The sequence below is a fragment of the Pleuronectes platessa genome, chromosome 1 (genome assembly GCF_947347685.1).
Source record: "Pleuronectes platessa chromosome 1, fPlePla1.1, whole genome shotgun sequence".
NCBI classification, from domain to species: Eukaryota; Metazoa; Chordata; class Actinopteri; order Pleuronectiformes; family Pleuronectidae; genus Pleuronectes; species Pleuronectes platessa.
The window spans coordinates 32,562,594-32,584,530 of record NC_070626.1 but is presented as its reverse complement, the minus strand read 5'-3'; the positions used below and the strand labels follow the sequence as shown (position 1 = coordinate 32,584,530).

General features: G+C 42.6%; 3 protein-coding genes across 13 annotated transcripts in view; 1 reads left to right on the top strand and 2 right to left on the bottom strand.

Annotated features, from left to right (window-relative positions):
- LOC128445051 (up-regulator of cell proliferation-like) overlaps nt 1-21,937 on the bottom strand; it is a 141,415-nt gene that overhangs the window by 55,419 nt on the left and 64,059 nt on the right. The window contains exons 1-2 of one of the 2 annotated variants that reach the window (XM_053427814.1): nt 1,928-2,066; nt 1,743-1,825 (exon numbers count right to left, since the gene is read on the bottom strand). In XM_053427814.1, the coding sequence (XP_053283789.1) occupies nt 1,743-1,779 (37 nt within the window). In that variant the 5' untranslated portion in view covers nt 1,780-1,825; nt 1,928-2,066. Of the gene's footprint in view, nt 1-1,742; nt 1,826-1,927; nt 2,067-21,937 lie in introns of those variants that run through there. The other variant, XM_053427821.1, reaches the window with a different exon arrangement.
- The window catches only part of LOC128445441 (ras association domain-containing protein 7), a 96,047-nt gene that overhangs the window by 64,166 nt on the left and 9,944 nt on the right, over nt 1-21,937 (bottom strand). The window lies entirely within an intron of this gene.
- The window catches only part of LOC128445106 (NACHT, LRR and PYD domains-containing protein 12), a 37,977-nt gene continuing 27,411 nt past the window's right edge, over nt 11,372-21,937 (top strand). For 2 of the 10 annotated variants that reach the window (XM_053427880.1, XM_053427905.1), the window contains exons 1-11: nt 11,372-11,449; nt 11,757-11,867; nt 12,165-12,299; nt 12,400-12,519; nt 14,004-14,072; nt 14,381-14,595; nt 14,812-16,666; nt 17,494-17,667; nt 18,205-18,378; nt 20,741-20,917; nt 21,298-21,471. In XM_053427880.1, the coding sequence (XP_053283855.1) occupies nt 12,172-12,299; nt 12,400-12,519; nt 14,004-14,072; nt 14,381-14,595; nt 14,812-16,666; nt 17,494-17,667; nt 18,205-18,378; nt 20,741-20,917; nt 21,298-21,471 (3,086 nt within the window). In that variant the 5' untranslated portion in view covers nt 11,372-11,449; nt 11,757-11,867; nt 12,165-12,171. Of the gene's footprint in view, nt 11,450-11,756; nt 11,868-12,149; nt 12,300-12,399; nt 12,520-12,747; nt 13,087-14,003; nt 14,073-14,380; nt 14,596-14,811; nt 16,667-17,493; nt 17,668-18,204; nt 18,379-20,740; nt 20,918-21,297; nt 21,472-21,937 lie in introns of those variants that run through there. The other 8 variants (XM_053427925.1, XM_053427915.1, XM_053427900.1 and 5 more) reach the window with 8 other exon arrangements.

Here is a 21,937-nt window from a genome sequence, read left to right as displayed (position 1 = left end):
AGCCAGCAGGAGACCCTGGATCTGTGACTTGTTTTTTTTTTACAATATACAGTATGAGACTGAAGCTACTGAATAATATTCATAACAAATATTTCCCAAAATTATACAAAATCACTTTTTTCCAAACTTAGTACTGTAGCATAGTCAGCCGGACTCCCTGAATATGTGATATGTTTTTGGTGACAATGTACAGTATGAGACCGAAGTTATTGAATAATATTCATAACAAATATTTCCCAAAATTATGTTCAATCATTTTTTCACAAAAATTTGTGCTGTAGCATAGCCAGCAGGAGACCCTGGATCTGTGGTGTGATTTTGGTGACAATGTACAGTATGAGCCCGAAGTTATTGAATAATATTCATATCTAATAATTCCCCAAATTATACAAAATCACCTTTTCCCAAAGTTAGTCCTGTAGCATAGTCAGCCGGACTCACTGAATATGTGATGTGATTTTGGTGACAATATACAGTATGAGACCGAAGTTATTGAATAATATTCATAACAAATATTTCCCAAAATTATGCTCAATCATTTTATCACCAAAATTAGTGCTGTAGCATAGCCAGCAGGATACACTAGATCTGTGACTTGATTTTGCTGACAATATACAGTATGAGACCGAAGTTATTGAATCATATTTATATCTAATATTTCCCAAAATTAAATAAAACCATATTTTCCTAAACTTTGTGATGAGGCATAGCCAGCAAGACTCCCTTGACATGTGATGTGATTTTGGTGAAAATGTACACTATTGCAGTGAAGTTATTGAATAATCTTCATAACAAATATTTCCCAAAATTATACAAAATCATTTTTTTCCCAAACTTTATACTGTAGCATGGTCAGCAGGACTCGCTGGACCTGTGTCTGGATTTTGGTGAGAATATACAGTATTACAGTGAGGTTATTGAATATTTATTGAATATCTCTTTTCGGTGTTGCACTTTGTAGACGGTCCCTGAGCACTCGTTTCTGAGCAAGCAATACGTAGACACCAATGTTATGTGTCCATCACGGAGGACGAATCATATTGATGAAAACTGACCTGTAGCCCGTTGTCCACATTACTACGGTGTGAATTATGCAGCGTTTGTGCTCTAACAACGTTTTGCTTATGACTTATTGATCCGGGAAGTCCGAATCTGTGAATATCTTGCTAACTTTACTGAACTAGTATCTTCATTTCCTGTAAGTGATCTCCTTTGCGCTCTGTGCTCCTGGTGGCTCAGTCACGTTCACTGCAGCGATATGATGACACACGCACAGTGGGAGAAGATATTATTAAAACCTATTAACGACTCGGCTCCGTAACTCGGATGTTAAATGGAATCTGAACATAATTTGCTTTAAGTTGTTTCATATATCCTTAAATTAAAGGTTCGTATGGAACAGATATGTCGCACGAGCAAAACTAAGCCGTTTTTAATGTAAATGATGAATTGGATCAATAATCTGCTTCAGTTCACCACCTCACGTCTGCGTCGCCACTTTCCCGTCTCCAAAACGTTCGTACGCATGAGTCAGTGTTTGCTTGTATATACGCAAATTCTCCCGTTAAGTTTGTTTTAATAAATCCCTGCGTTTGCGTGAGAAGCGGCGTACGCACGTTTCAGGCCAAGCGTTGTGCGCACGGAACGGTTATACATGAGACCCCAGATCTTTCAAAGTCCTCTTATCATAGATAAACTGATATTAGACTAAATTATACATGTAAGTATTCATAGGAATGTACCTGTAAGCGCTCCTTCTTCCGTGTTCACTGCCGACATGCTCTGACTGCTCCTTCTCTTCCTTGACTCCCTTGTGCCTCAGAACCTGGAAGAAAAATACATTTCTCTAGTTTCAGAACCACTGTTAAAATCAGACATTCAAATCAGATCATTAAACTAAGTTTCCATCATGTAAACGACAACATACCTGACATGGTGTAACGGGAGAGCAGCTCCTCGTGTCAGCTCTGCTGTTTATACTAGACAGGCAAAACCGAAAGTATTTGATGCACTGGAAGAACAGGTTCTCTCCAGTTCTCTCTCATCTGGATAATATGACACACACACACACACACACACACACACACACACACGTAACAGGAAGAGAGGGGCGCGGACAGGACGTGGCCGAGGTGCAGAAAAGGAAAGTGAAACACAGACACACACAATGTTAAATAAATTATGCTTTATTAGAACTCGAACTGTGTGTTATTCTGTGCTCACAAACTCAATTTCTTTTCGTTAGGATGTCTGATTTACCCACATCTCCTGAAATGAGTGGTCGATTTATTTTCTCTCAAGGCTCAACAGTAACAGTAAAGGGAAATTTCACAAAACCTCTCCCGTGCACGTTTAAATTTGACAAACATCATAAGGTTTGAACATGATTTTCTGTTGTCTCGTCTATGAATCTGTTTAGCCTTTTCCCGATGATTCTCTGAATGTGTCCAATATTGTTCGGTTGTAGACTTATCCAATGTTAGTTTTTTTTGGACAACGTGGAAGAACACGACCTGACCTCTCTGACGAACCTCTTTCTAACACTGACTTGACTCTGTATGTTGATGAGTCCTCTTCAAATGACCGTGGCTTTACTATCAGGGCCCCTCGGCTTTGGAACGGCCCCCTGGTACTAACTGTTGTTTTTTCTGTTTGTTCAGATAACGATGTTCTCCTCTCGAGTTCTCTTCCTCAGGAGAGGCAGCACGGCAGTATGCAAATTGGCTACTGGTAAAACACCCATAGTCTAGAGTCTACTAGAACTGTGTTATTCTGTGCTCACAAACTCTGTTTCATGGTCGACTCTGGTGCAGGTTATTCTGTTTTATTTTCTCTCAAGGCTCAACAGTAACAGTTTACGTGAGGATGCTGTTCATGGACTACAGCTCTGCGTTCAACACCATTGTGCCTGCCAAGCTGGTCCCCAAGCTCAGGAGCCTGGGTCTTAAAACCCCCATGCAACTGGATCTTGGACTTCCTGACGAGCAGACCCCAGGTGGTGAGAATGGGCAAGGAAGAGCATCAAGGACCACAGCCACCCAGGCTGTGGACTTCTCACACTGTTGCCGTCTGGCAGACGTTACCGGAGCATCCGAGCACGGACTACCAGACTCACAAACAGCTTCTACCCCCAGGCCATTAGGCTTCTGAACAATCAACACTGACCCCCTTAACAGTCACCATTTACATTCTGCTCCCACACTCATACAAATAACCTTACTACTTACTTACTACATTTATTCATATTATTACATTTAATATTCCCCACTCCTTCACCCTGTAAACTGCTGCTTCATTTGACTATGCTATATGTTTTATGTTACATAGTATGTTATTTTTCTATTTTGTAAAGTCGCCTACTGCGTAGATGTTGCCTGCCAGGTCATAAGAATTTCACTGCTCCGATGACGCTGTCATTGGTGCATATGACAATAAACTTTGATTTGATTTTGATTTAATATAAAGGAAAAATTCACACAACCTCTCCCGTGCACGGTTAAATTTAACAATCATACCATAAGGTTTGAACATGATTTTCTGTTGTCTCGTTTATGAATCTGTTTTGCCTTTCTCAGGTGGATCTGCTGTTCCAAAGTCCAGGTTAAAAACTAAACCGTGACCGTGCTTTGGAACGGCCCCCGGAGGAGATAAGGTAGAGTCATTGACTTCTTTTAAATCACTTCTTAAATCCAATTTTTATAGACTTGCTTTTATGTGATGTTGTGTTTTTACTGTGTTTTTATAATTTTCACCTTTTATTTACTTGTTCATTTATCTCTATTGTCATTTCATTTAATTTTCTTGCTTTGCTGTCAAAGCACTTAGCACTTAAAAAGTACTATATCAAGAAGTTTATCATTAGAGAGATGCAGTCTGTCAGAGATCAGCTGTTCTTCTCTGGCTTCAGCTCTGAGGTCAAACCCCTCTCATCTCAGAGAACTGGATCTGAGAAGAAACGACCTGCAGGACTCAGGAGTGAAGGAGCTGCTTGATCTAAAGCAGAGTCCAACCTGTCGACTGGAGACTCTGAGGTCAGTAGATGGTTGGAGTCAGTCCACGCTGCTTTCATCAGTATGTTACTAAACACAGTCAGTATCACAGATCCAGGGTCTGTGCTACCAAGCAGGATTTGTGGTTATCAGGTTAACTTCAGGTTTAGTTTTTTCAGTTCTACGAAGCTCATCCACTTCTTAACGAGGTCAATCACCATGGTAATTTCTGATGAACAGCTAACCTGCTCCAGGTTAAGTTGGAGATCAACCCGTATAGAAGCTCCGCCCACTGACCACAGTGACTCTACACTGTTGTGTGGTGCTCACTCTCCTTAAAGGGACGGATAAGGGAAGTTTAAATCAACGTCTGGTTGGTTCAGTTGATCTCTAACTCACCCAGAACATCTCAATGTCTCCAGACTCATCCTGTCCCCAAAACACCAGATGACCTCAGCTTCCTGGAGACAGGTCCATGTGTGTGTCCTCAGAGACAGTGAGACAGTGTGTGTCCTCAGAGTCAGTGAGACAATGTGTGTCCTCAGAGTCAGTGAGACAGTGTGTGTCCTCAGACACAGTGAGACAGTGTGTGTCTTCTTGTCTTCCACTCGACTTGTTAGTAAACAACAGATTCAGATCTTGTGGCCTCGAGTTATTTATCTCGTTCACACGTTATTATATCGTGGTCATGTTATATGTTTTTACCAGATCCCACCAGGGGGCGCTGTAACTTACACTGACACAATCACAGATGTTTTACCAGCTGTTCTTCTTGCATTTAGCAGCTGTGACTGAGTTTCTTTTATTCTGGATCATGTGTTTGTTCTCCTCTGATTTTTATTATAGAACAGTTTGATCCAGGTTGTGAAATATGAGGCTCTGCTGTCAGTCAAACTGTCCATGTCTGTGATTGGTCATAGGCAGTAAACCCCGCCCCTTGTGCACGTGCTCACACAGTGAAACATGGCTTCACCTGTAACAGCAGTAAATCCACCTCTCAGGTGTCCACTCTGCACTTTGACATGCAGAGGACACACACTGAGCTCTTAGCGTGTTCATTCCAACACGTGAACATGAAGCAGAGAGGAAGCTGCTCCACCTCTGAACAGGACTGAAGTCCCTGCTGCTCTTTCTACTGGATGAGCTGCTGACTCACAGCTGATGAAGTGAGTCTCTGTGACACTGATGTCTTCTTCTCTCAACAGGTGGAGGTCTTAGTGGAGCTGAGTGTGAAGAGGACAGTGTGTGTGGACGGAGGCTGAGCTGTGTCCTGAGGATCCAGAGGCTGAAGCAGCAGCAGCTTGTGTGTAGAGCGGCTCTGACTGGGCCTTGTTGCTGGGAGGCAGAGTGGAGACAGAGCTCCAGAGGAATCATCTGTGCCTACAAGAACCACGAGACAGAGAGCACCAGGTGACCCGGACCAACCTTCCCCCACCCGAACTGAAGGAGCTTTTTGACTCGTGTAGTAGAAAAATGTACTAAGTATGATTGAAAGCTATGTTGTAGTTGAAAAGTAAGTTTTATGACCTATATCTACATACATATACAACCTGTCCAAATACTTTATGACCTGAACTGTCACTATCGTGGTAATTCATAAAGAAGGTAAAGACCCCACAGAGTGCCAATCATAAAGACCGATATCACTGCTGATCGGGGATCTGCACATTCTAACAGCAATCTTAGCAAGACGAGTCCATCATATAATCACTGAAATTATCCACCCGGATCAGACGGGATTCATCACTGGAAGTTACTATGGTGATAACTTACAACGCTTATTAAACTTTATATCCCATCAAAAAGAAGAGAAATCAGAATCAATGATTATGTCCCTAGATGCTCAAAAAGCATTTGACCGGGTATCATAGCAATATTTATTCCAAAAACTAAAACGGTTCAAATATGGCCCCAACTTTTTAAATCACCACAGGCAGCTGTTAAAGTTAATCGATATAAATCAAAGATTAACACTGGAATGTGGCTGCAGACAAGGCTGCTCTTTATCACCCCTGCTGTTCACAATTGGTGTTTTGTTGCACGTCGCGTCACGACGAGACGTGACGCTGTGAGAAGTCGCTGTTATAAATAAATATCTGCTGAGTTCAGACAAGCTTCTTATATTTTAAACTTTTTCCCTCTGATCCTGCTGACGGCAGCGTGTTAGCATGTTGTGTTGAAAACTAAAGACATCAGGTGAAAACCATGAGCACTGCAGGGAATCAGAAAGTGTTCAGTTGTGTTATCTGAACACAGATTGATGAGACCAGGCTGTAAATAAGATGCTCAGTACATTGAAGTATAAAGTCAACAGTGAATTCTAAGAGTTGATGTAAATGAAGAAGAAAAGAAAATGACGAGGGGAAGAACTTTATCAGATTAAATAAGAAACAGAAATATTTTCACACAATGAGAAGCTGAGGTTGTTTTTCTTCTATTATTTGTCAAATAGTGAAGTTTGACATGAACATAGTTTAATAACCTGCTTCACCTAATGACTCTGATGTAAAGTGGTGTGAGTCTGTGAGTGAAGACGTTTAGAAACACAGATAATTGGTTTGGAGCCGGGAGCCTGCAGCTCTGCTTCACTGAGAAGATGAAAACGTCTGGACTCATCAGATCTAATCAGTTCAATGACTTCATGAAAAACATGTGAACTCACATTTTGATGATTTTCATTCTCTCTGGATTCTTCACACATGTGTTCATAACTGATCTGCATGTTCCTGCTCATGTTCAAAGAGATAGAACGTTTTATACAAGTGGACTTTCTTTCATGTACAGCGTTTAAACAACATCGGGCAATAACATCACACTCATCGACATTTATTCACTAATGTACATGAAATAAAAGGAAACATGGGAATATCCCTTAAAGTGACATTTTTCAATCCACAACTCTGACTTGAGTTTCTCACTCTCCATGTTTCACTGTGTGATGGAAATTCATCTTGAGATTTGAAATAATGAAATTCTCAGACTGGAGTTGCCATTGAGTCTTTATAATAGTAAGCTCTGCAGAGTTTACACAGGTGCTCAGGATGGAACAACTGGCTGCGAAGGTGAAAAAGCCAGGACTTATACCAAGAGGCGTTTCACAAGACAGTATGAGAAAAAGAAGACATGCCAGAATTAATACAAAGAGGTGCTTCATAAAACGATATATGAAAAAGATATGAAATCCTCCTCAGTGCCTATCTGCTGTGTCCGTCCGCTGTAGCAAACTCCCTGTTTGCCAAGGCCACTGTAGTGAGACAACTGGTCAGTTGAATTTTCCCTTACAACTGTTTAACGGTAGAAGGTAAAAAATCTCAGCTTCAAATGATTTAATTCAACTGCAGCAGGAAAACCAGGAAATCCAGTTTGATCATCACAGAAACGTCTCTTTCAAACCTCAGCTTGTTTTATTCATTTGTAAAATCTTGTGTCATCTTTGTTTACATGAATCATTTCTTTATTACATGAAAATAAACAGTTTCCACTTCATTATAGATTAAATGCTCTGACATCACATGACTCACTGAGGAGGCTGTGGAGGCGTCTTGTCATGAGGGTGAAGGGGCGAACACACATTTACACGATGGATCAGACACATGGCACCGTTTGGTAAATGAGGCCCGATACTTATTGTGTAGTGCAGGGGTCTCAAACTCAAATTACCTGGGGGCCACTGGAGGCAGTATCTGGGTGAGGCTGGGCCGCATCAGGTATTCCACAAAAAAAAACTTTGCTAAAAAAAATCCAAACTTCTCAAATGTCCTTATTAACAGTTATTTAACTTCAATGGGTTCTTCTGAACATGAATAGAATATTGAAGAACATGAACGGTTCTTCTGAACATGCTTTCTCTTGCCTACTTCTTGCTGCCAGATCCGGTACCTCTCGTATCGAATTTATTATATTAATATGAATATTAAAAAAAAGTTTTTAAAGAAATAATTAAAATAAAATACAACAATATAATGTAATCACTCGAAAATTACGGAGCCCCTGTTGACATCGGTGGATACATTACTAATTTGTGGCCACGCAATAACAAGAGAATCTAATAAGTTATATACAGTGTTGGGAGTAACGCGCTACAAAGTAACGCGTTACTGTAATTCCACTACTTTTAGCGGTAACGAGCATGTAACGAAGTATTTTTTTAAATCAAGTAGCGCAGTTACAATATCTGAAATTTAAATGAGTTCGTTACTCGCGTTACTCTCTTTTGACAAAAATGAACACTTGCAGACAAGAAGACAAGTGAAGCAGATCCCCGAAAGATGGTCGAGACTTAAACTGATGTTCTGGTAGTTTATTTGAGCCGTCCTTGTAACACCGTACACCTTAATACAACTTTGAACAACTTAGAAACTCCTTAAAACAACCGTGGACACCGTAAGACATTGTGCTTCTTCGGAGGGTTGCTAAAAACATAAACCTTTTCCGTAGCGCCGTTGTAGTCATCACAGGATGTCCGCGACTCTACCGGAACCGTTTCAAAATAAAATCATGTAACATTTTCACAATAAAACATTTTCACAATAAAATAACAGAAGTAACTTAAAAGTTACTTTGCCTAGTAACTAATTACTTTTTATATACAGTAACTGGTGAAGTAATTCAATTACTTTTAAAAGAAGTAACTAGTAACTGTAACTAAGTACTAATTTTCAGTAACTTGCCCAACTCTGGTTATATATAAAGCTTTCTTAACAACAGCATCACAATTTCATAAAATAATAACAAATGCAGACTTCTAAGATGAACCAAAATAATTATGCACATCGTCATGTACAGTCTGTGGCTTGGTGCGTAAATGTCACCACCAGAGGATGAGGGAATTTAAATCATTAAAATTCATCCACACATATCAGGTGTAAATAATAATGTAAAACAGCCCAGACTGTAAAATGTAGATATTAGCTCAATGACGTGTTATAAACTGCTGCAGTTTAGAATAATCCGTCTGCGTAAAGAAGCTCCCAAAACCTCACAGCGCAGCGTGTGCGTAAAGGAGCCGTGGTGTCCCTTGAATTTGCCTTCAATTTAACAATTTGTGTGTGTGTGTGTGTGTGTGTGTGTGTGTGTGTGTGTGTGTGTGTGTGTGTGTGTGTGTGTGTGTGTGTGTGTGTGTGTGCGTTCCGTTCGTTTTCTCCGCTGGACACAGAAGTCGCCTTTGCTCAAGATGCCACTTTATTAATCACTGACACAAAGACTGATACCGTCACTGCAGTAGAGCCTAAATAAGTCCCACTGCATTGTAAGTGGCATGTGTGTGCTGTTTTGAGCGTCGTATTATGTGCTCGTCGTACCTGCGCTGTCATATGTACTTAGCGTTCCGGCTCCTTGTGATTTACAAATGAAGCACTGGATACATCATGACCTGCGCGGAAAACTATGGATTTCACCCTCCTGCTCTCCGACCATCCAAAGCCACTCTTTTCTCTTCCGGCTCTCTCTCGCACTCACTCTCACACACACACACACGACCCCGCCCCCCATGTCACTCACATGCATGGTGCATTCACTGGACAGGCACACAGTAGGAAACCAGAACATCATAACATTGTCCCACACAGAAGCTAACAATATAAACTCTCGGGCCAGACTAACATTAATCTTTCATATTAAGGTGGGGGCCACAAAATATCGTCTCAAGGGCCGCAAGTTTGAGACCCCTGGTCTAGTGGATTTCAAAGTGGTGAATGTTGTTGTTCCATTCTGTCCTGAATAAAGAATCCCATTAATTCATTAATCAAAGATTCTGATACATTCTGTGTTTTACTTAATTATTTTGTAGCTAACATTAGATAAACCTTGGTCCTTATCACCAGATCTGACCCGTTTAGCTAATTTAGCTTTTTTATCTTTGGCTCTTTGTCCTGGAAACAAGCGACAACTCAAACTAAAGAGAAACTCTATTAAAGTTAATTATTAAAAATAAAATCAGTCATTGAATTGAAGATGGAGGCACAAACCCAAAATCATGTCCACTGTGGTTCAAACAAAAGGAAATGAAGTGATGAAGGTGATTTAACTGAACTGTTTAAACAACCTGTTTATCTCTGCACATGGACCCACTCACCTCATCTCTTAATTCCTGTCATAAAACTCCATGAAGAAGAAACAGGTCATCAGTTCTTCCTCTATCGCTGCGTCTCCTTCCCTTCTTTCCTCAACCTTTGTCTGCAGTGCACCCCCTGGTGCATGTTTTTTAATGTTCACAGTGAAACAGACACAGAGACAAATACAAAACTGATAGAGCAACGGTTAAAAGTTAACCAAGCGAAACGGCACCGCAAGAAATATAAAGACGTCTCCTCTTTAGTTCCAACAACTTCCTGTTTCATGTGAATCACTAGGTGGCGCTATGACCCTGAGTTAATTGAGACTCTGATCTTAGTGAGTAACTTTGTGCTGATTGGACAGTTACTTTCAGTGGGCACCATGCTTTGGTCAACACAAAATAAACTCTTTTATTTTACTTTTAAACATGAAACAAAGTTGTCTTTCAACATCAATTGCCACATTGATGGATCAACCTTTGCTGCACCTCAACGTTTACACGGTTTGAGGAAAAGTCAACATTCTGACCACGAAGGTCTTATGACTTGTCTGAGCTCGTTTGAACTTTATATTGTAAAGCAGCCAACAGCAGTGCGTCAACGTATAAAATATGTCACTTCCTATCTCAGTAACAGGAGACGCTCACAATCAGGACTCAGTGTCAGGGCTGGCAGTATGGCAGGCGTGAACCCAAAAGCAACGACAATGAGGCAGAGTGGGAATAAGCAAAGTTCGTGGTTTATTGGAACGTAGCAGGGGTCAGATACCAGGCAGTCAGTCCGATGCAACAAATCCAATAAGGAGTAGGCCAGAGATAATCCAGGGTAGACAGAGCAGGGGTCAGGAGCCAGGTAGTCAGTCCTAAGCAAACAGAACCGACAAGGAGCAGGCAGAAGAGGAATCCAGGGGAAAATCAGACAGGTCAAGGTGGAGATCAGGCAGGAAAGGAATAAGGAGGTAACACTGGAAGGATTAGGTACGAACACACTAAACGATCTGGCAGAGGACAAAGGGAACAGGCATGCAGATATACAGGGGAGACTAATGAGCAGATGGAAGACAGGTGCGTCTGTGGGTGGAGCCGGTGAAGGAATCAGAGGAATGAAGAAGTGCAGAGCAGGAGGGGACTGGCAAACTGAAAATATTAATAAGAAGGCGAATTCGTGACACTCAGTGTTAAAGTGAAGATCTGGATCAATGATCCGACTCCATCAATTATGAACTAAATACCATCCCAATAAAAAAAGAACTGTGAAAGTGAACCAGTTCATTTTCATATGTATGAACTGGACTTTGAACTGGCTGTTTTGCAGAGTGAACTGGTTCAACAGGGAGGAGGAGCATGAGAACAGGGAGCGGTCAGATTCCATTTCACCTGGATGAGCAGAAGGAAGGAAAGTGAGCAGGTGAGTGTGAACACAACTTTCTGAAAGTTTTACTGTCTCACTCTCACACCTGCTGTTAACATCCGTCTGCTGATCACACCACTCTAAGTTTGTCAGTTCACACCTGGTGACAGACGTCATGTGATCGGATCCCAGAGACAGATGTGAACAGCAGCTGTGGATCAAAGAGCCTTCAAAGGACTAATTAACAGAGTTAACTCACAGTTTCACGTTTTATCTTTTATCTGTTCATCAAGTGTTTAATAACACACACACACACACACACACACACACACACACACACACACACACACACACACACACACAGTCACGTGATTTCCAGTAAATGCAGAGAGGAGGAGCCTCCAGTGAAAGTGAAAGTGTTCAGACTGGTTCTGACTTCAAGGAGCAGACGGAGGAGACGTGAAGTCTGAGGCTGGTGAGTGTTCAGCTACATTTATATTATTCATTCATATTATTTGACTGTCACAGACTCTGGGTCAGTTTTTTACTTGTGGACTTTAGAGAGAAGAAGATTCAGGATGAACTTCTGTCAGTCAATCAACAGTTTGACTCGACGCTGTGATTGGCTGAATCCAACACATTAAACCTACAACTGTCTCAGGTTACGTGACAACAGGGACACAGTGTAGGAGGGTTTGTTATATTTGAAGAAACACTGAGTTTACTACCTGGCTTCATTGTGTGTTTGAGCTCACAGTGTTTTTCCTCTCAGACTGAAGATGAGTGTTTATGAGGAGGAAGAGGACAGAGCAGAGTCTCCAGGGTTCAGCTGTGTGTCTCTGAAGAGTGACTGGTCCAAAGAAGAGCCTCTAACCTTCAGGAATGAACCTGGACCCTCACACACAAAGTAAGAGACCTGCTACAAACATGTGAACCTCCAAACTGAATCCTCAGAGAATGAACCAGTGAATGATGTGTTCTGAGTAAAAACATGTTTGTGTTTGCAGAGGTCAGGACCACAGACTGAGAGCAGAGTCTCCAGGGTCCAGCTGTCTGTCTCTGAAGAGTGACTGGTCCATGGATTTTCCTCTAAACTTCAGTAATGAACCTGGACCCTCACACACAGAGTAAGAGACTGTTTCTACTGAGACCTGCTCTGAAGAGGATCTAGTTTCCTCTAGTGTGGCCCCTGCATTAGGACACAGCTTCATTGAAGTTGGTGACTAATCTCTCAGAATCACTCAAAGAGCTCAGACCTCCACCAAGAACCAACACGCTCCTTATGAAACCACTTTGAAATCCACTAGACCAGGGGTCTCAAACTTGCGGCCCACGGGCCAATTGCGGCCCTTGAGACGATATTTTGTGGCCCCCACCTTAATATGAAAGATTAATGTTAGTCTGGCCCGCGAGTTTATATTGTTAGCTTCTGTGTGGGACAATGTTATGATGTTCTGGTTTCCTACTGTATGCCTGTCCAGTGAATGCACCATGCATGTGAGTGACATGGGGGGCGGGGTCGTGTGTGTGTGTGAGAGTGAGTGCGAGAGAGAGCCGGAAGAGAAAAGAGTGGCTTTGGATGGTCGGAGAGCAGGAGGGTGAAATCCATAGTTTTCCGCGCAGGTCATGATGTATCCAGTGCTTCATTTGTAAATCACAAGGAGCCGGAACGCTAAGTACATATGACAGCGCAGGTACGACGAGCACATAATACGACGCTCAAAACATCACACACATGCCACTTACAATGCAGTGGGACTTATTTAGGCTCTACTGCAGTGACGGTATCAGTCTTTGTGTCAGTGATTAATAAAGTGGCATCTTGAGCAAAGGCGACTTCTGTGTCCAGCGGAGAAAACGAACGGAACACACACACACACACACACACACACACACACACACACACACACACACACACACACACACACACACACACACACAATTTGTTAAATTGAAGGCAAATTCAAGGGACACCACGGCTCCTTTACGCACACGCTGCGCTGTGAGGTTTTGGGAGCTTCTTTACGCAGACGGATTATTCTAAACTGCAGCAGTTTATAACACGTCATTGAGCTAATATCTACATTTTACAGTCTGGGCTGTTTTACATTATTATTTACACCTGATATGTGTGGATGAATTTTAATGATTTAAATTCCCTCATCCTCTGGTGGTGACATTTACGCACCAAGCCACAGACTGTACATGACGATGTGCATAATTATTTTGGTTCATCTTAGAAGTCTGCATTTGTTATTATTTTATGAAATTGTGATGCTGTTGTTAAGAAAGCTTTATATATAACTTATTAGAATCTCTTGTTATTGCGTGGCCACAAATTAGTAATTTATCCACCGATGTCAACAGGGGCTCCGTAATTTTCTAGTGATTGCATTATATTGTTATATTTTATTTTAATTATTTCTTTAAAAACTTTTTTTAATATTCATATTAATATAATAAATTCGATACGAGAGGTACCGGATCTGGCAGCAAGAAGTAGGCAAGAGAAAGCATGTTCAGAAGAACCGTTCATGTTCTTCAATATTCTATTCATGTTCAGAAGAACCCATTGAAGTTAAATAACTGTTAAGTTTTGGATTTTTTTTAGCAACGTTTTTTTTGTGGAATACCTGATGCGGCCCAGCCTCACCCAGATACTGCCTCCAGTGGCCCCCAGGTAATTTGAGTTTGAGACCCCTGCACTAGAGACTCATTTTGATTTGGACCTGCACCAAATTCCACACACTGGTAAACATCAGTCCTCTGAACATGTCTGTGAAAGAGGACCCCCCCCCCCCCCCCCCCATCTGGTTCACAGACCACAACCTTCCACCAAGTTTTCTGGTAATCTGTTCAGTGGTGTTTATAATCCCACTAAAGAACCAACCAACACACAAACATACTGGGTGAAAACAAAACCTCCTTGACAGAAGTGATGACAACCTGTGACTGTGACATGTGAGTTATCAGGACATGTCTTCACAGGGAGAGGAAGAGGAGTCATGTCTCTGAGGAGGAGCAGTCGTCCTGCTGTGCTTCGTGTAAGGACTTCCTGAAGGATCCAGTCTCCACCAGCTGTGGACACTGGTTCTGCAGACAGTGCATCACCTCATACTGGGACCAGTCTGGCTCTTCAGGAGACTCCTCCTGTCCCCAGTGTGGACAAAGATCCAGAACAGGAGCTGGAGGTCAGACAGCCGGTCAGAGCAGCACTGTACATGTGTCTGCTGATGTCTTCACTTCTGACAACAGCACATGTGGTTTTATTTTGTTCCTTCAAACAGCATCAACATTTAACATCGTTAGAAAAGCACAAAGTTAAAAAGCTTTTATTTTCTGTAGTTTTTCTGTATCTGATGAAAACAATCAGCAGATTCTCAGATTCTCTGTCCCTCACATTGTTTCTTGTCTTTCAGCAGATCGTGGTCTGCAGGAGGTTTCAGATGAACATAAGCTCAGTGTGAGGAGGAGATGTGAACATGTGACTGAAGGAAGTGATGAAACAGGAAGTAGAACCCTCCTCAACAGGATCTACACTGAGCTCTACATCACAGAGGGACAGAGTGAAGAGGTTAATACTCAACATGAGGTGAGTCAGCTTGAGACGGCTTCCAAGATGAAGATCCTCCAGGACACTCCCATCAAGGTCCACGACATCTTTAAAGCCTCCACTGACCAGCAGAGCAGCATCAGAGTCGTCCTGACCAACGGAGTCGCTGGCGTTGGAAAAACCTTCTCGGTGCAGAAGTTCACTCTGGACTGGGCAGAGGGTTTAGAGAACCAGGATGTGGGTCTGCTGGCTGTGCTTTCGTTCAGGGAGCTGAACCTGGTGAAGGACCAGCAGCACAGTCTTCTCACGCTGCTCCATGTTTTCCATCCAGCGTTACAGAAGCTCACTGCAGAGACGCTCGCTGTCTGTAAACCTTTGTTCATCTTTGACGGCCTGGATGAAAGCAGACCTTCTCTGGACTTCAACCACAGGGAGCTTGTGTCTGAGGTCACACAGAGGTCATCAGTCAACGTGCTGCTGACAAACCTCATCCGGGGGAATCTGCTTCCCTCGGCTCTCGTCTGGATAACCTCCAGACCTGCGACGGCCAATCAGATCCCTCCTACATGTGTTGACAGGGTCACAGAAGTACGAGGCTTCACTGAGGCCCAGAAGGAGGAGTACTTCAGGAGGAGATTCAGTGATGAAGAGCTGTGCAGCAGAATCATCTCACACATCAAGACGTCCAGGAGCCTCCACATCATGTGTCAAATCCCAGTCTTCTGCTGGATCAGTGCTACAGTTCTGGAGCACATGTTGACCACAGACCAGAGAGGAGAGCTGCCCAAGACCCTGACTGACCTTTACTCACACTTCCTGATGGTTCAGACAAAGAGGAAGAACAACAAGTACGGTGAAGGACATGAGACGACTCCACAGCAGCTGACGGAGGCTGACAGGGACGTTCTCCTGAAGCTGGGGAGGCTGGCACTTAAACATCTGGAGGAAGGAAACATCATGTTCTACCAAGAAGACCTGGAGCGGTGTGGACTTAATGTCACAGAGGCCTCGGTGTACTCAGGAGTTTGTACTGAGATCTTCAGAAGAGAGTGTGTGATCTTCCAGAAATCAGTCTACTGCTTTGTTCATCTGAGCGTTCAGGAGTTTCTGGCTGCAGTCTACATGTTCCACTGTTACACCGAGAGGAACACAGAAGAACTCAACAACTTCTTGGGAACATATAAGCACACAGACAGTTCCTTCTCCCTGGATGACCTCCTGAAGAGAACCATGAAGAAATCCCTCACCAGTACAAATGGTCATCTGGACCTGTTTGTTCGCTTCCTTCACGGCCTCAGTCTGGAGTCCAACCAGAGAGTCTTAGGAGGCCTGCTGGGTCGTACAGGGAACAATCCAAATATCATCCAGAGAGTCTTCAGATGGTTAGTGGGTCGGACAGGGAACAATCCAGAGATCATCCAGAGAGTCATCAACAACCTGAAGGAGATGCAGAGTGATGACATTTCTCCTGACAGAAGCATCAACATCTTCCACTGTCTGACTGAGATGAACGACCACTCAGTTCATCAGCAGATGAAACAGTTCCTGACGTCAGAGAACAGATCAAAGGAGAAACTCTCTGAGATCCACTGCTCAGCTCTGGCCTACATGCTGCAGATGTCAGAGGAGGTTCTGGATGAGTTGGACCTGAAGAAGTTCAACACATCAAACGAGGGTCGATGGAGACTGATCCCAGCTGTGAGGAACTGCAGGAAGGCTCGGTGAGTCCAGACATGATCAATAACATGTTCAATCAGTGGAGATGAGTCGTTCTTCAAATACACTCAGTGTACGTGCGTGCGTGCAGGAGGGGGTTCCTTGAAAAGCCTTAAAGATTTAAAATATATATATATATATATATATATTAACAATTCATTATATTGATTTAAGTGCTTAATGAAACTGGTTGACTAAATGGATTGATTGACTGAAGGTCTGAGGTTACCTGTCTCACCCCTACAAACTAAGGGTTTAGTCCTTGTTCTGGAGACATAATGGAAGTGAGTGACAGCTGGAGAAGTGATGATCAATTTGTCAGGAAATCAAACGTTAAGTCTGTGAATCAGAAAATAAAAGAGACAAAAGAACAAGACAGGAAGCAGCTGTTGACAGATTTCTTTCCACAGAAAGGTGAGTCCAGCAATAACACACTTTATTACACTGGGACTCACTGATTGTGTGTCACAGATTCTCAGTTGTTTGATGCTCATGTAGCCGAGTGTTATTCTCCTTTACTGAGAACTGAACAATGTGGACTTGAACCAGGACGACATGTTGACTAGGCAACTAAATATAATAACACACATTCACAATCCTTCACCTGAAGTTTTTAACTTTAACTTTTAAAATAACCACAACCTTTCAGGTGTATGAGTTCCTCTGTTTGTCTAAATGAACGCTTGAACCAAATCTGAAAGGATTCTCTTGAGTTTTTTACATGTTCATGAGGCAAAGAGGGGATTTACCAGGGTGAGGGTCACATGATCACGCTTTGTATGAATGTTGTGTTTTCCCATTATATTCTAACAGATATTTTCTTTAATTACAGACTCTGTGGTTGTCGACTCTCAGAGACTCACTGTGAAGTCGTGGCCTCAGCTCTGAAGTCAGACCCCTCACATCTGCGAGAACTGGATCTGAGTGAAAACAAGCTGCAGGATTCAGGAGTGAAGCTGCTGTGTTCTGGACTGGAGAGTCCAAACTGTCGACTGGAGACTCTGAGGTCCTTAAATCCTTCTTCACTTTTCAGACTTTCTTTCTTATTGGGTCATTATTTATTTAAATTGTCTCAGTTCTGCTCTGCTCACTGTCCCTCAGTCATCTGTCACTCACCCAGCCTGTCAGTCACGTCCACCTCATCAACTCCATTCACCTGCACTCACCTGCTCCTGGTCACTAAGAAAGTGTCAGTAAATAACATGTGGACTGAGGCCGAGCACTCGTCCTCCTCAGGTTTTCAAAATAAGACACATTCTTATTGAAACACATTGGACAGTTGATAAGTATAGAAACAAACAGGAAGTGACTGTCAGGAGCCATTCCTACTTTAAACAGTGTTTAATTACACAAACCTGCTCAGTGACCAACACACAGAGAAGAAGCTGATGAATCAAACAATGGTCCAACATGTCTGATCTGATATTTATCTTCAGGTCACAGACTGGACTGAGGTCAGCAGCATGTTGAGAGTCTGTGTTGACATGATGACGATCCACAACAACAGGTGGACACATTCTAATATTCATATTTCTTTATCCAGGTTGTGGAGCTGCAGTCTGTCAGAGATCAGCTGTTCTTCTCTGGCTTCAGCTCTGAGGTCAAACCCCTCTCATCTGAGAGAACTGAATCTGAGTCTAAACGTCCTGCAGGACTCAGGAGTGAAGGAGCTGTGTGGTTTTCTACAGAGTCCAACCTGTCGACTGGAGACTCTGAGGTCAGATATCATGTTTTAATGTTAAAGGTTCAGTAGAATGTAGTGACATCTAGTGCTGAAGTGTTGTGTTGCAGCTGAATACTCATCACCCCCCCCCCCCCCCCCTTCCAAACATGAAAGAAAACCTGTGGTAGCTTCAGTTGTCGGAGAAACTCAAAAGGTTTAGTTTGTCAAGTTTTTCAAAAACATGGCTGCCTCTGTAAAGATATAATATATAATATAATATAATTTATTTAAAACTTACATTTTTCATTCTAAACTAAAGAAAACAACAATTGGTACAATTCAAATGAATCTAGTGAAAACATCTCTAGGATTCTTTTCTCTTCAGTTTCTAACAACGGATCCTTTCACCTGAATCTTCCACAGTGGAGCTTTAAGGTCAAAGGTCAGAACATGGGTTCCTAACAGTGAACACTGATACTGAGCTGAGAGATCTTTGTAGAATGAGCGCTGAGGACCGAGTCAGGCTCAATGTGACAGAAGTTTTACTGACAGAGAAACAATCCAATGCTGGACAAAGAGTCCACGTTTCTGTGGAAGCTAACCAGGACGTGTCCCGGGGGTCCTGTGGACTGACCACATGACAGCGTGCTGCGTTGGTGTTCTGGGCTCATTTCCAACATGAAACCCTTCCTCTGGTTTCAGGACTTACACGGGGTCGTCCATGCCTTTATCTGTTCACCACTAGATCTCTGTCCTGCCCTGTACACACGTGTTCCTCAGGCTCCCTGCACCACTTTCAACTGGTCCAACTGCTGCTCAGATCATCTCCACTTCAAGAACACATGATCATTGAACTTCTCGCCCTTTCACACATCAACTGTGGAACATGTTCTGACAAGTGGGTCGGACATTTTCTGGAGCTGAAGCAGCAGCAGGAGATTGTCCGGGTCCGACTCGTTCACAGCAACAGGAACATGTGGGAACATTCAGACGAGGGGCGGAGCCAAAGCACATATCTCCATGGTAACCATGGTTACATTAAGTTATGTTAAGTTACAGGTTCACTGTGAAGGAGTTAGTGACGTCTCCAGGTGTCGTACATGTGAACGTATTCCACTTGTTCACGTGTACGGCTCCTGAACATGTCCAGCAAGATATTTAGAGACATCTAGTGGTGAAGTTACATATTACAAACAACTGAGCCCCGAGGACACGAGGACTTTCAAGCTGTTTTCAGTCACGAACTCTGTAGAATAGTGTCTAAACATTTTCTCAAGTTTGACTTTCACATCTGAAGAACGGGTCGAGCAGAAGGAGGCGGAGCCTGTAGAGCAGCAGGAGGCCGGACATATTGTATAAACTCTGCTGTGGAAAGATCAGTGTTGTTGTTTACAGCTCATCCACACTGGCTTCGGCCCTCATCACCAGAAGATCTGGAATCTCCTCGTGTTTCCAAGTTGACGTCTTCGTCTTCTACGTGTCCGGCTCCTCTTCTTCATCATGAGATATTTGTGTTCTTCCAGATTCACGTCCGTCACGTGTTTGTGTCCTCAACACGTCCACTCGCTCTCTGTGAATCCTCTGGACATTCACCTGCTCTATTCTCACATGGACTCACTTAGAAACTATTAGAAAGCTGCAGGAGAAGTTCTAGAAAATGTCCAGAACAACTTGACTCAGACTTCAGGTCTGAAAACAGAGACAGTGATGTTTAGTCAAAGTTCTTCATTTTCACAAATGGACTCAGTTTAAATCACAGTGAAGTTTAAAGCTTTATTTTATACTAGTCTTCTCTAGACTGAACGACTGTAACTCCCTCCTCTTTGGAATAAGTCAAAAGTCTCTCTCCTGCCTCCAACCAGTTCAGAACGCAGCAGCTTCTCACTGGTATTGAACAGCAACATCACATCTCCCTGATCCTCACTTCACTCCATTGGCTCCCTGTCCGTTTTAGAATTGATTTTAAGATTTTACTTATCACTTTTAAAGCATCTGGCCCCAAACTAAATAACATTATTATTGAGCCAGAATGTTCCTGCACGCAGCCTTAGATCCTCAGGTGGATTCTGCTGTTCCAAAGTCCAGGTTGAAAACTAAACCGTGACCGTGCTTTTACCATCAGGGCCTCTCGGCTTTGGAACGGCCCCCTGAGGAGATAAGCCAGAGTCAGTGACTTCTTTTAATTCACTAGTTAAAACCATTTTTATAGACTTGCTTTTATGTGATGTTGTGTTTTTACTGTGTTTTTATCCTTTTCACCTTTATTTACTTGTTCATTTATCTCTATTGTCATTTTACTGCCTTTGTGGGTTCAAGTTTTTTTTTAATTTTCTTGCTTTGCTGTCAAAGCACTTTATAAACTCTGTTTTTAAAAAGTACTATATCAAGAAGTTTATCATTGTCATTCTTTATCCAGGTTGTGGAGCTGCAGTCTGTCAGAGATCAGCTGTTCTTCTCTGGCTTCAGCTCTGAGGTCAAACCCCTCTCATCTGAGAGAACTGGATCTGAGTGGAAACATTGACATGCAGGACTCAGGAGTGAAGGAGCTGTGTGGTTTGCTACAGAGTCCAACCTGTCGACTGGAGACTCTGAGGTCAGTTCACTGACTGACTTTTGTAGATCTCATATCTATAATACAGCATTTATACACAATTGATCTAATTTAATTATAATTTAACATAATTCCTCTTCATTCTTTACATGAATCCATTCATTAATTAATCTGTCACATTTTAAATATTCAGCTACTTATTAAAACACTGAGTTTAGTTCTGGATTTCCTAAACTGATCTGCAGGACAGAGACCGGGTCCAGATAATCTATTTGTACTGAATCAGGACTCGTTTTTAGTCCAACATGTCTGATTTCATATTTATCTTCCATGTAATGAGTCTGTGCTCACATGAATATGTGTCTGTTATTTTCACACATGAACTCAGTTTAATTTACAGTTAAGTTTTATTCTTTATCCAGGTTGTGGAACTGCAGACTGACAGAGATCAGCTGTTCTTCTCTGGCTTCAGCTCTGAGGTCAAACCCCTCTCATCTCAGAGAACTGGATCTGAGAAGAAACGACCTGCAGGACTCAGGAGTGAAGGAGCTGCTTGATCTACAGCAGAGTCCAACCTGTCGACTGGAGACTCTGAGGTCAGTAGATGGTTGGAGTCAGTCCACGCTGCTTTCATCAGTATGTTACTAAACACAGTCAGTATCACAGATCCAGGGTCTGTGCTACCAAGCAGGATTTGTGGTTATCAGGTTAACTTCAGGTTTAGTTTTTTCAGTTCTACGAAGCTCATCCACTTCTTAACGAGGTCAATCACCATGGTAACTTCTGATGAAGGTCTAACCTGCTCCAGGTTAAGTTGGAGATCAACCAGTGTAGAAGCTCCGCCCACTGACCACAGTGACTCTCCACTGTTGTGTGGTGCACACTCTCCTTAAAGGGACGGATAAGGGAAGTTTAAATCAACGTCTGGTTGGTTCAGTTGATCTCTAACTCACCCAGAACATCTCAATGTCTCCAGACTCATCCTGTCACCAAAACACCTCAGTCAGCTTCCTGGAGACATGAAGTATCAGGAGCGGGCGAGTGAGTCTGTGTGCTCCCAGA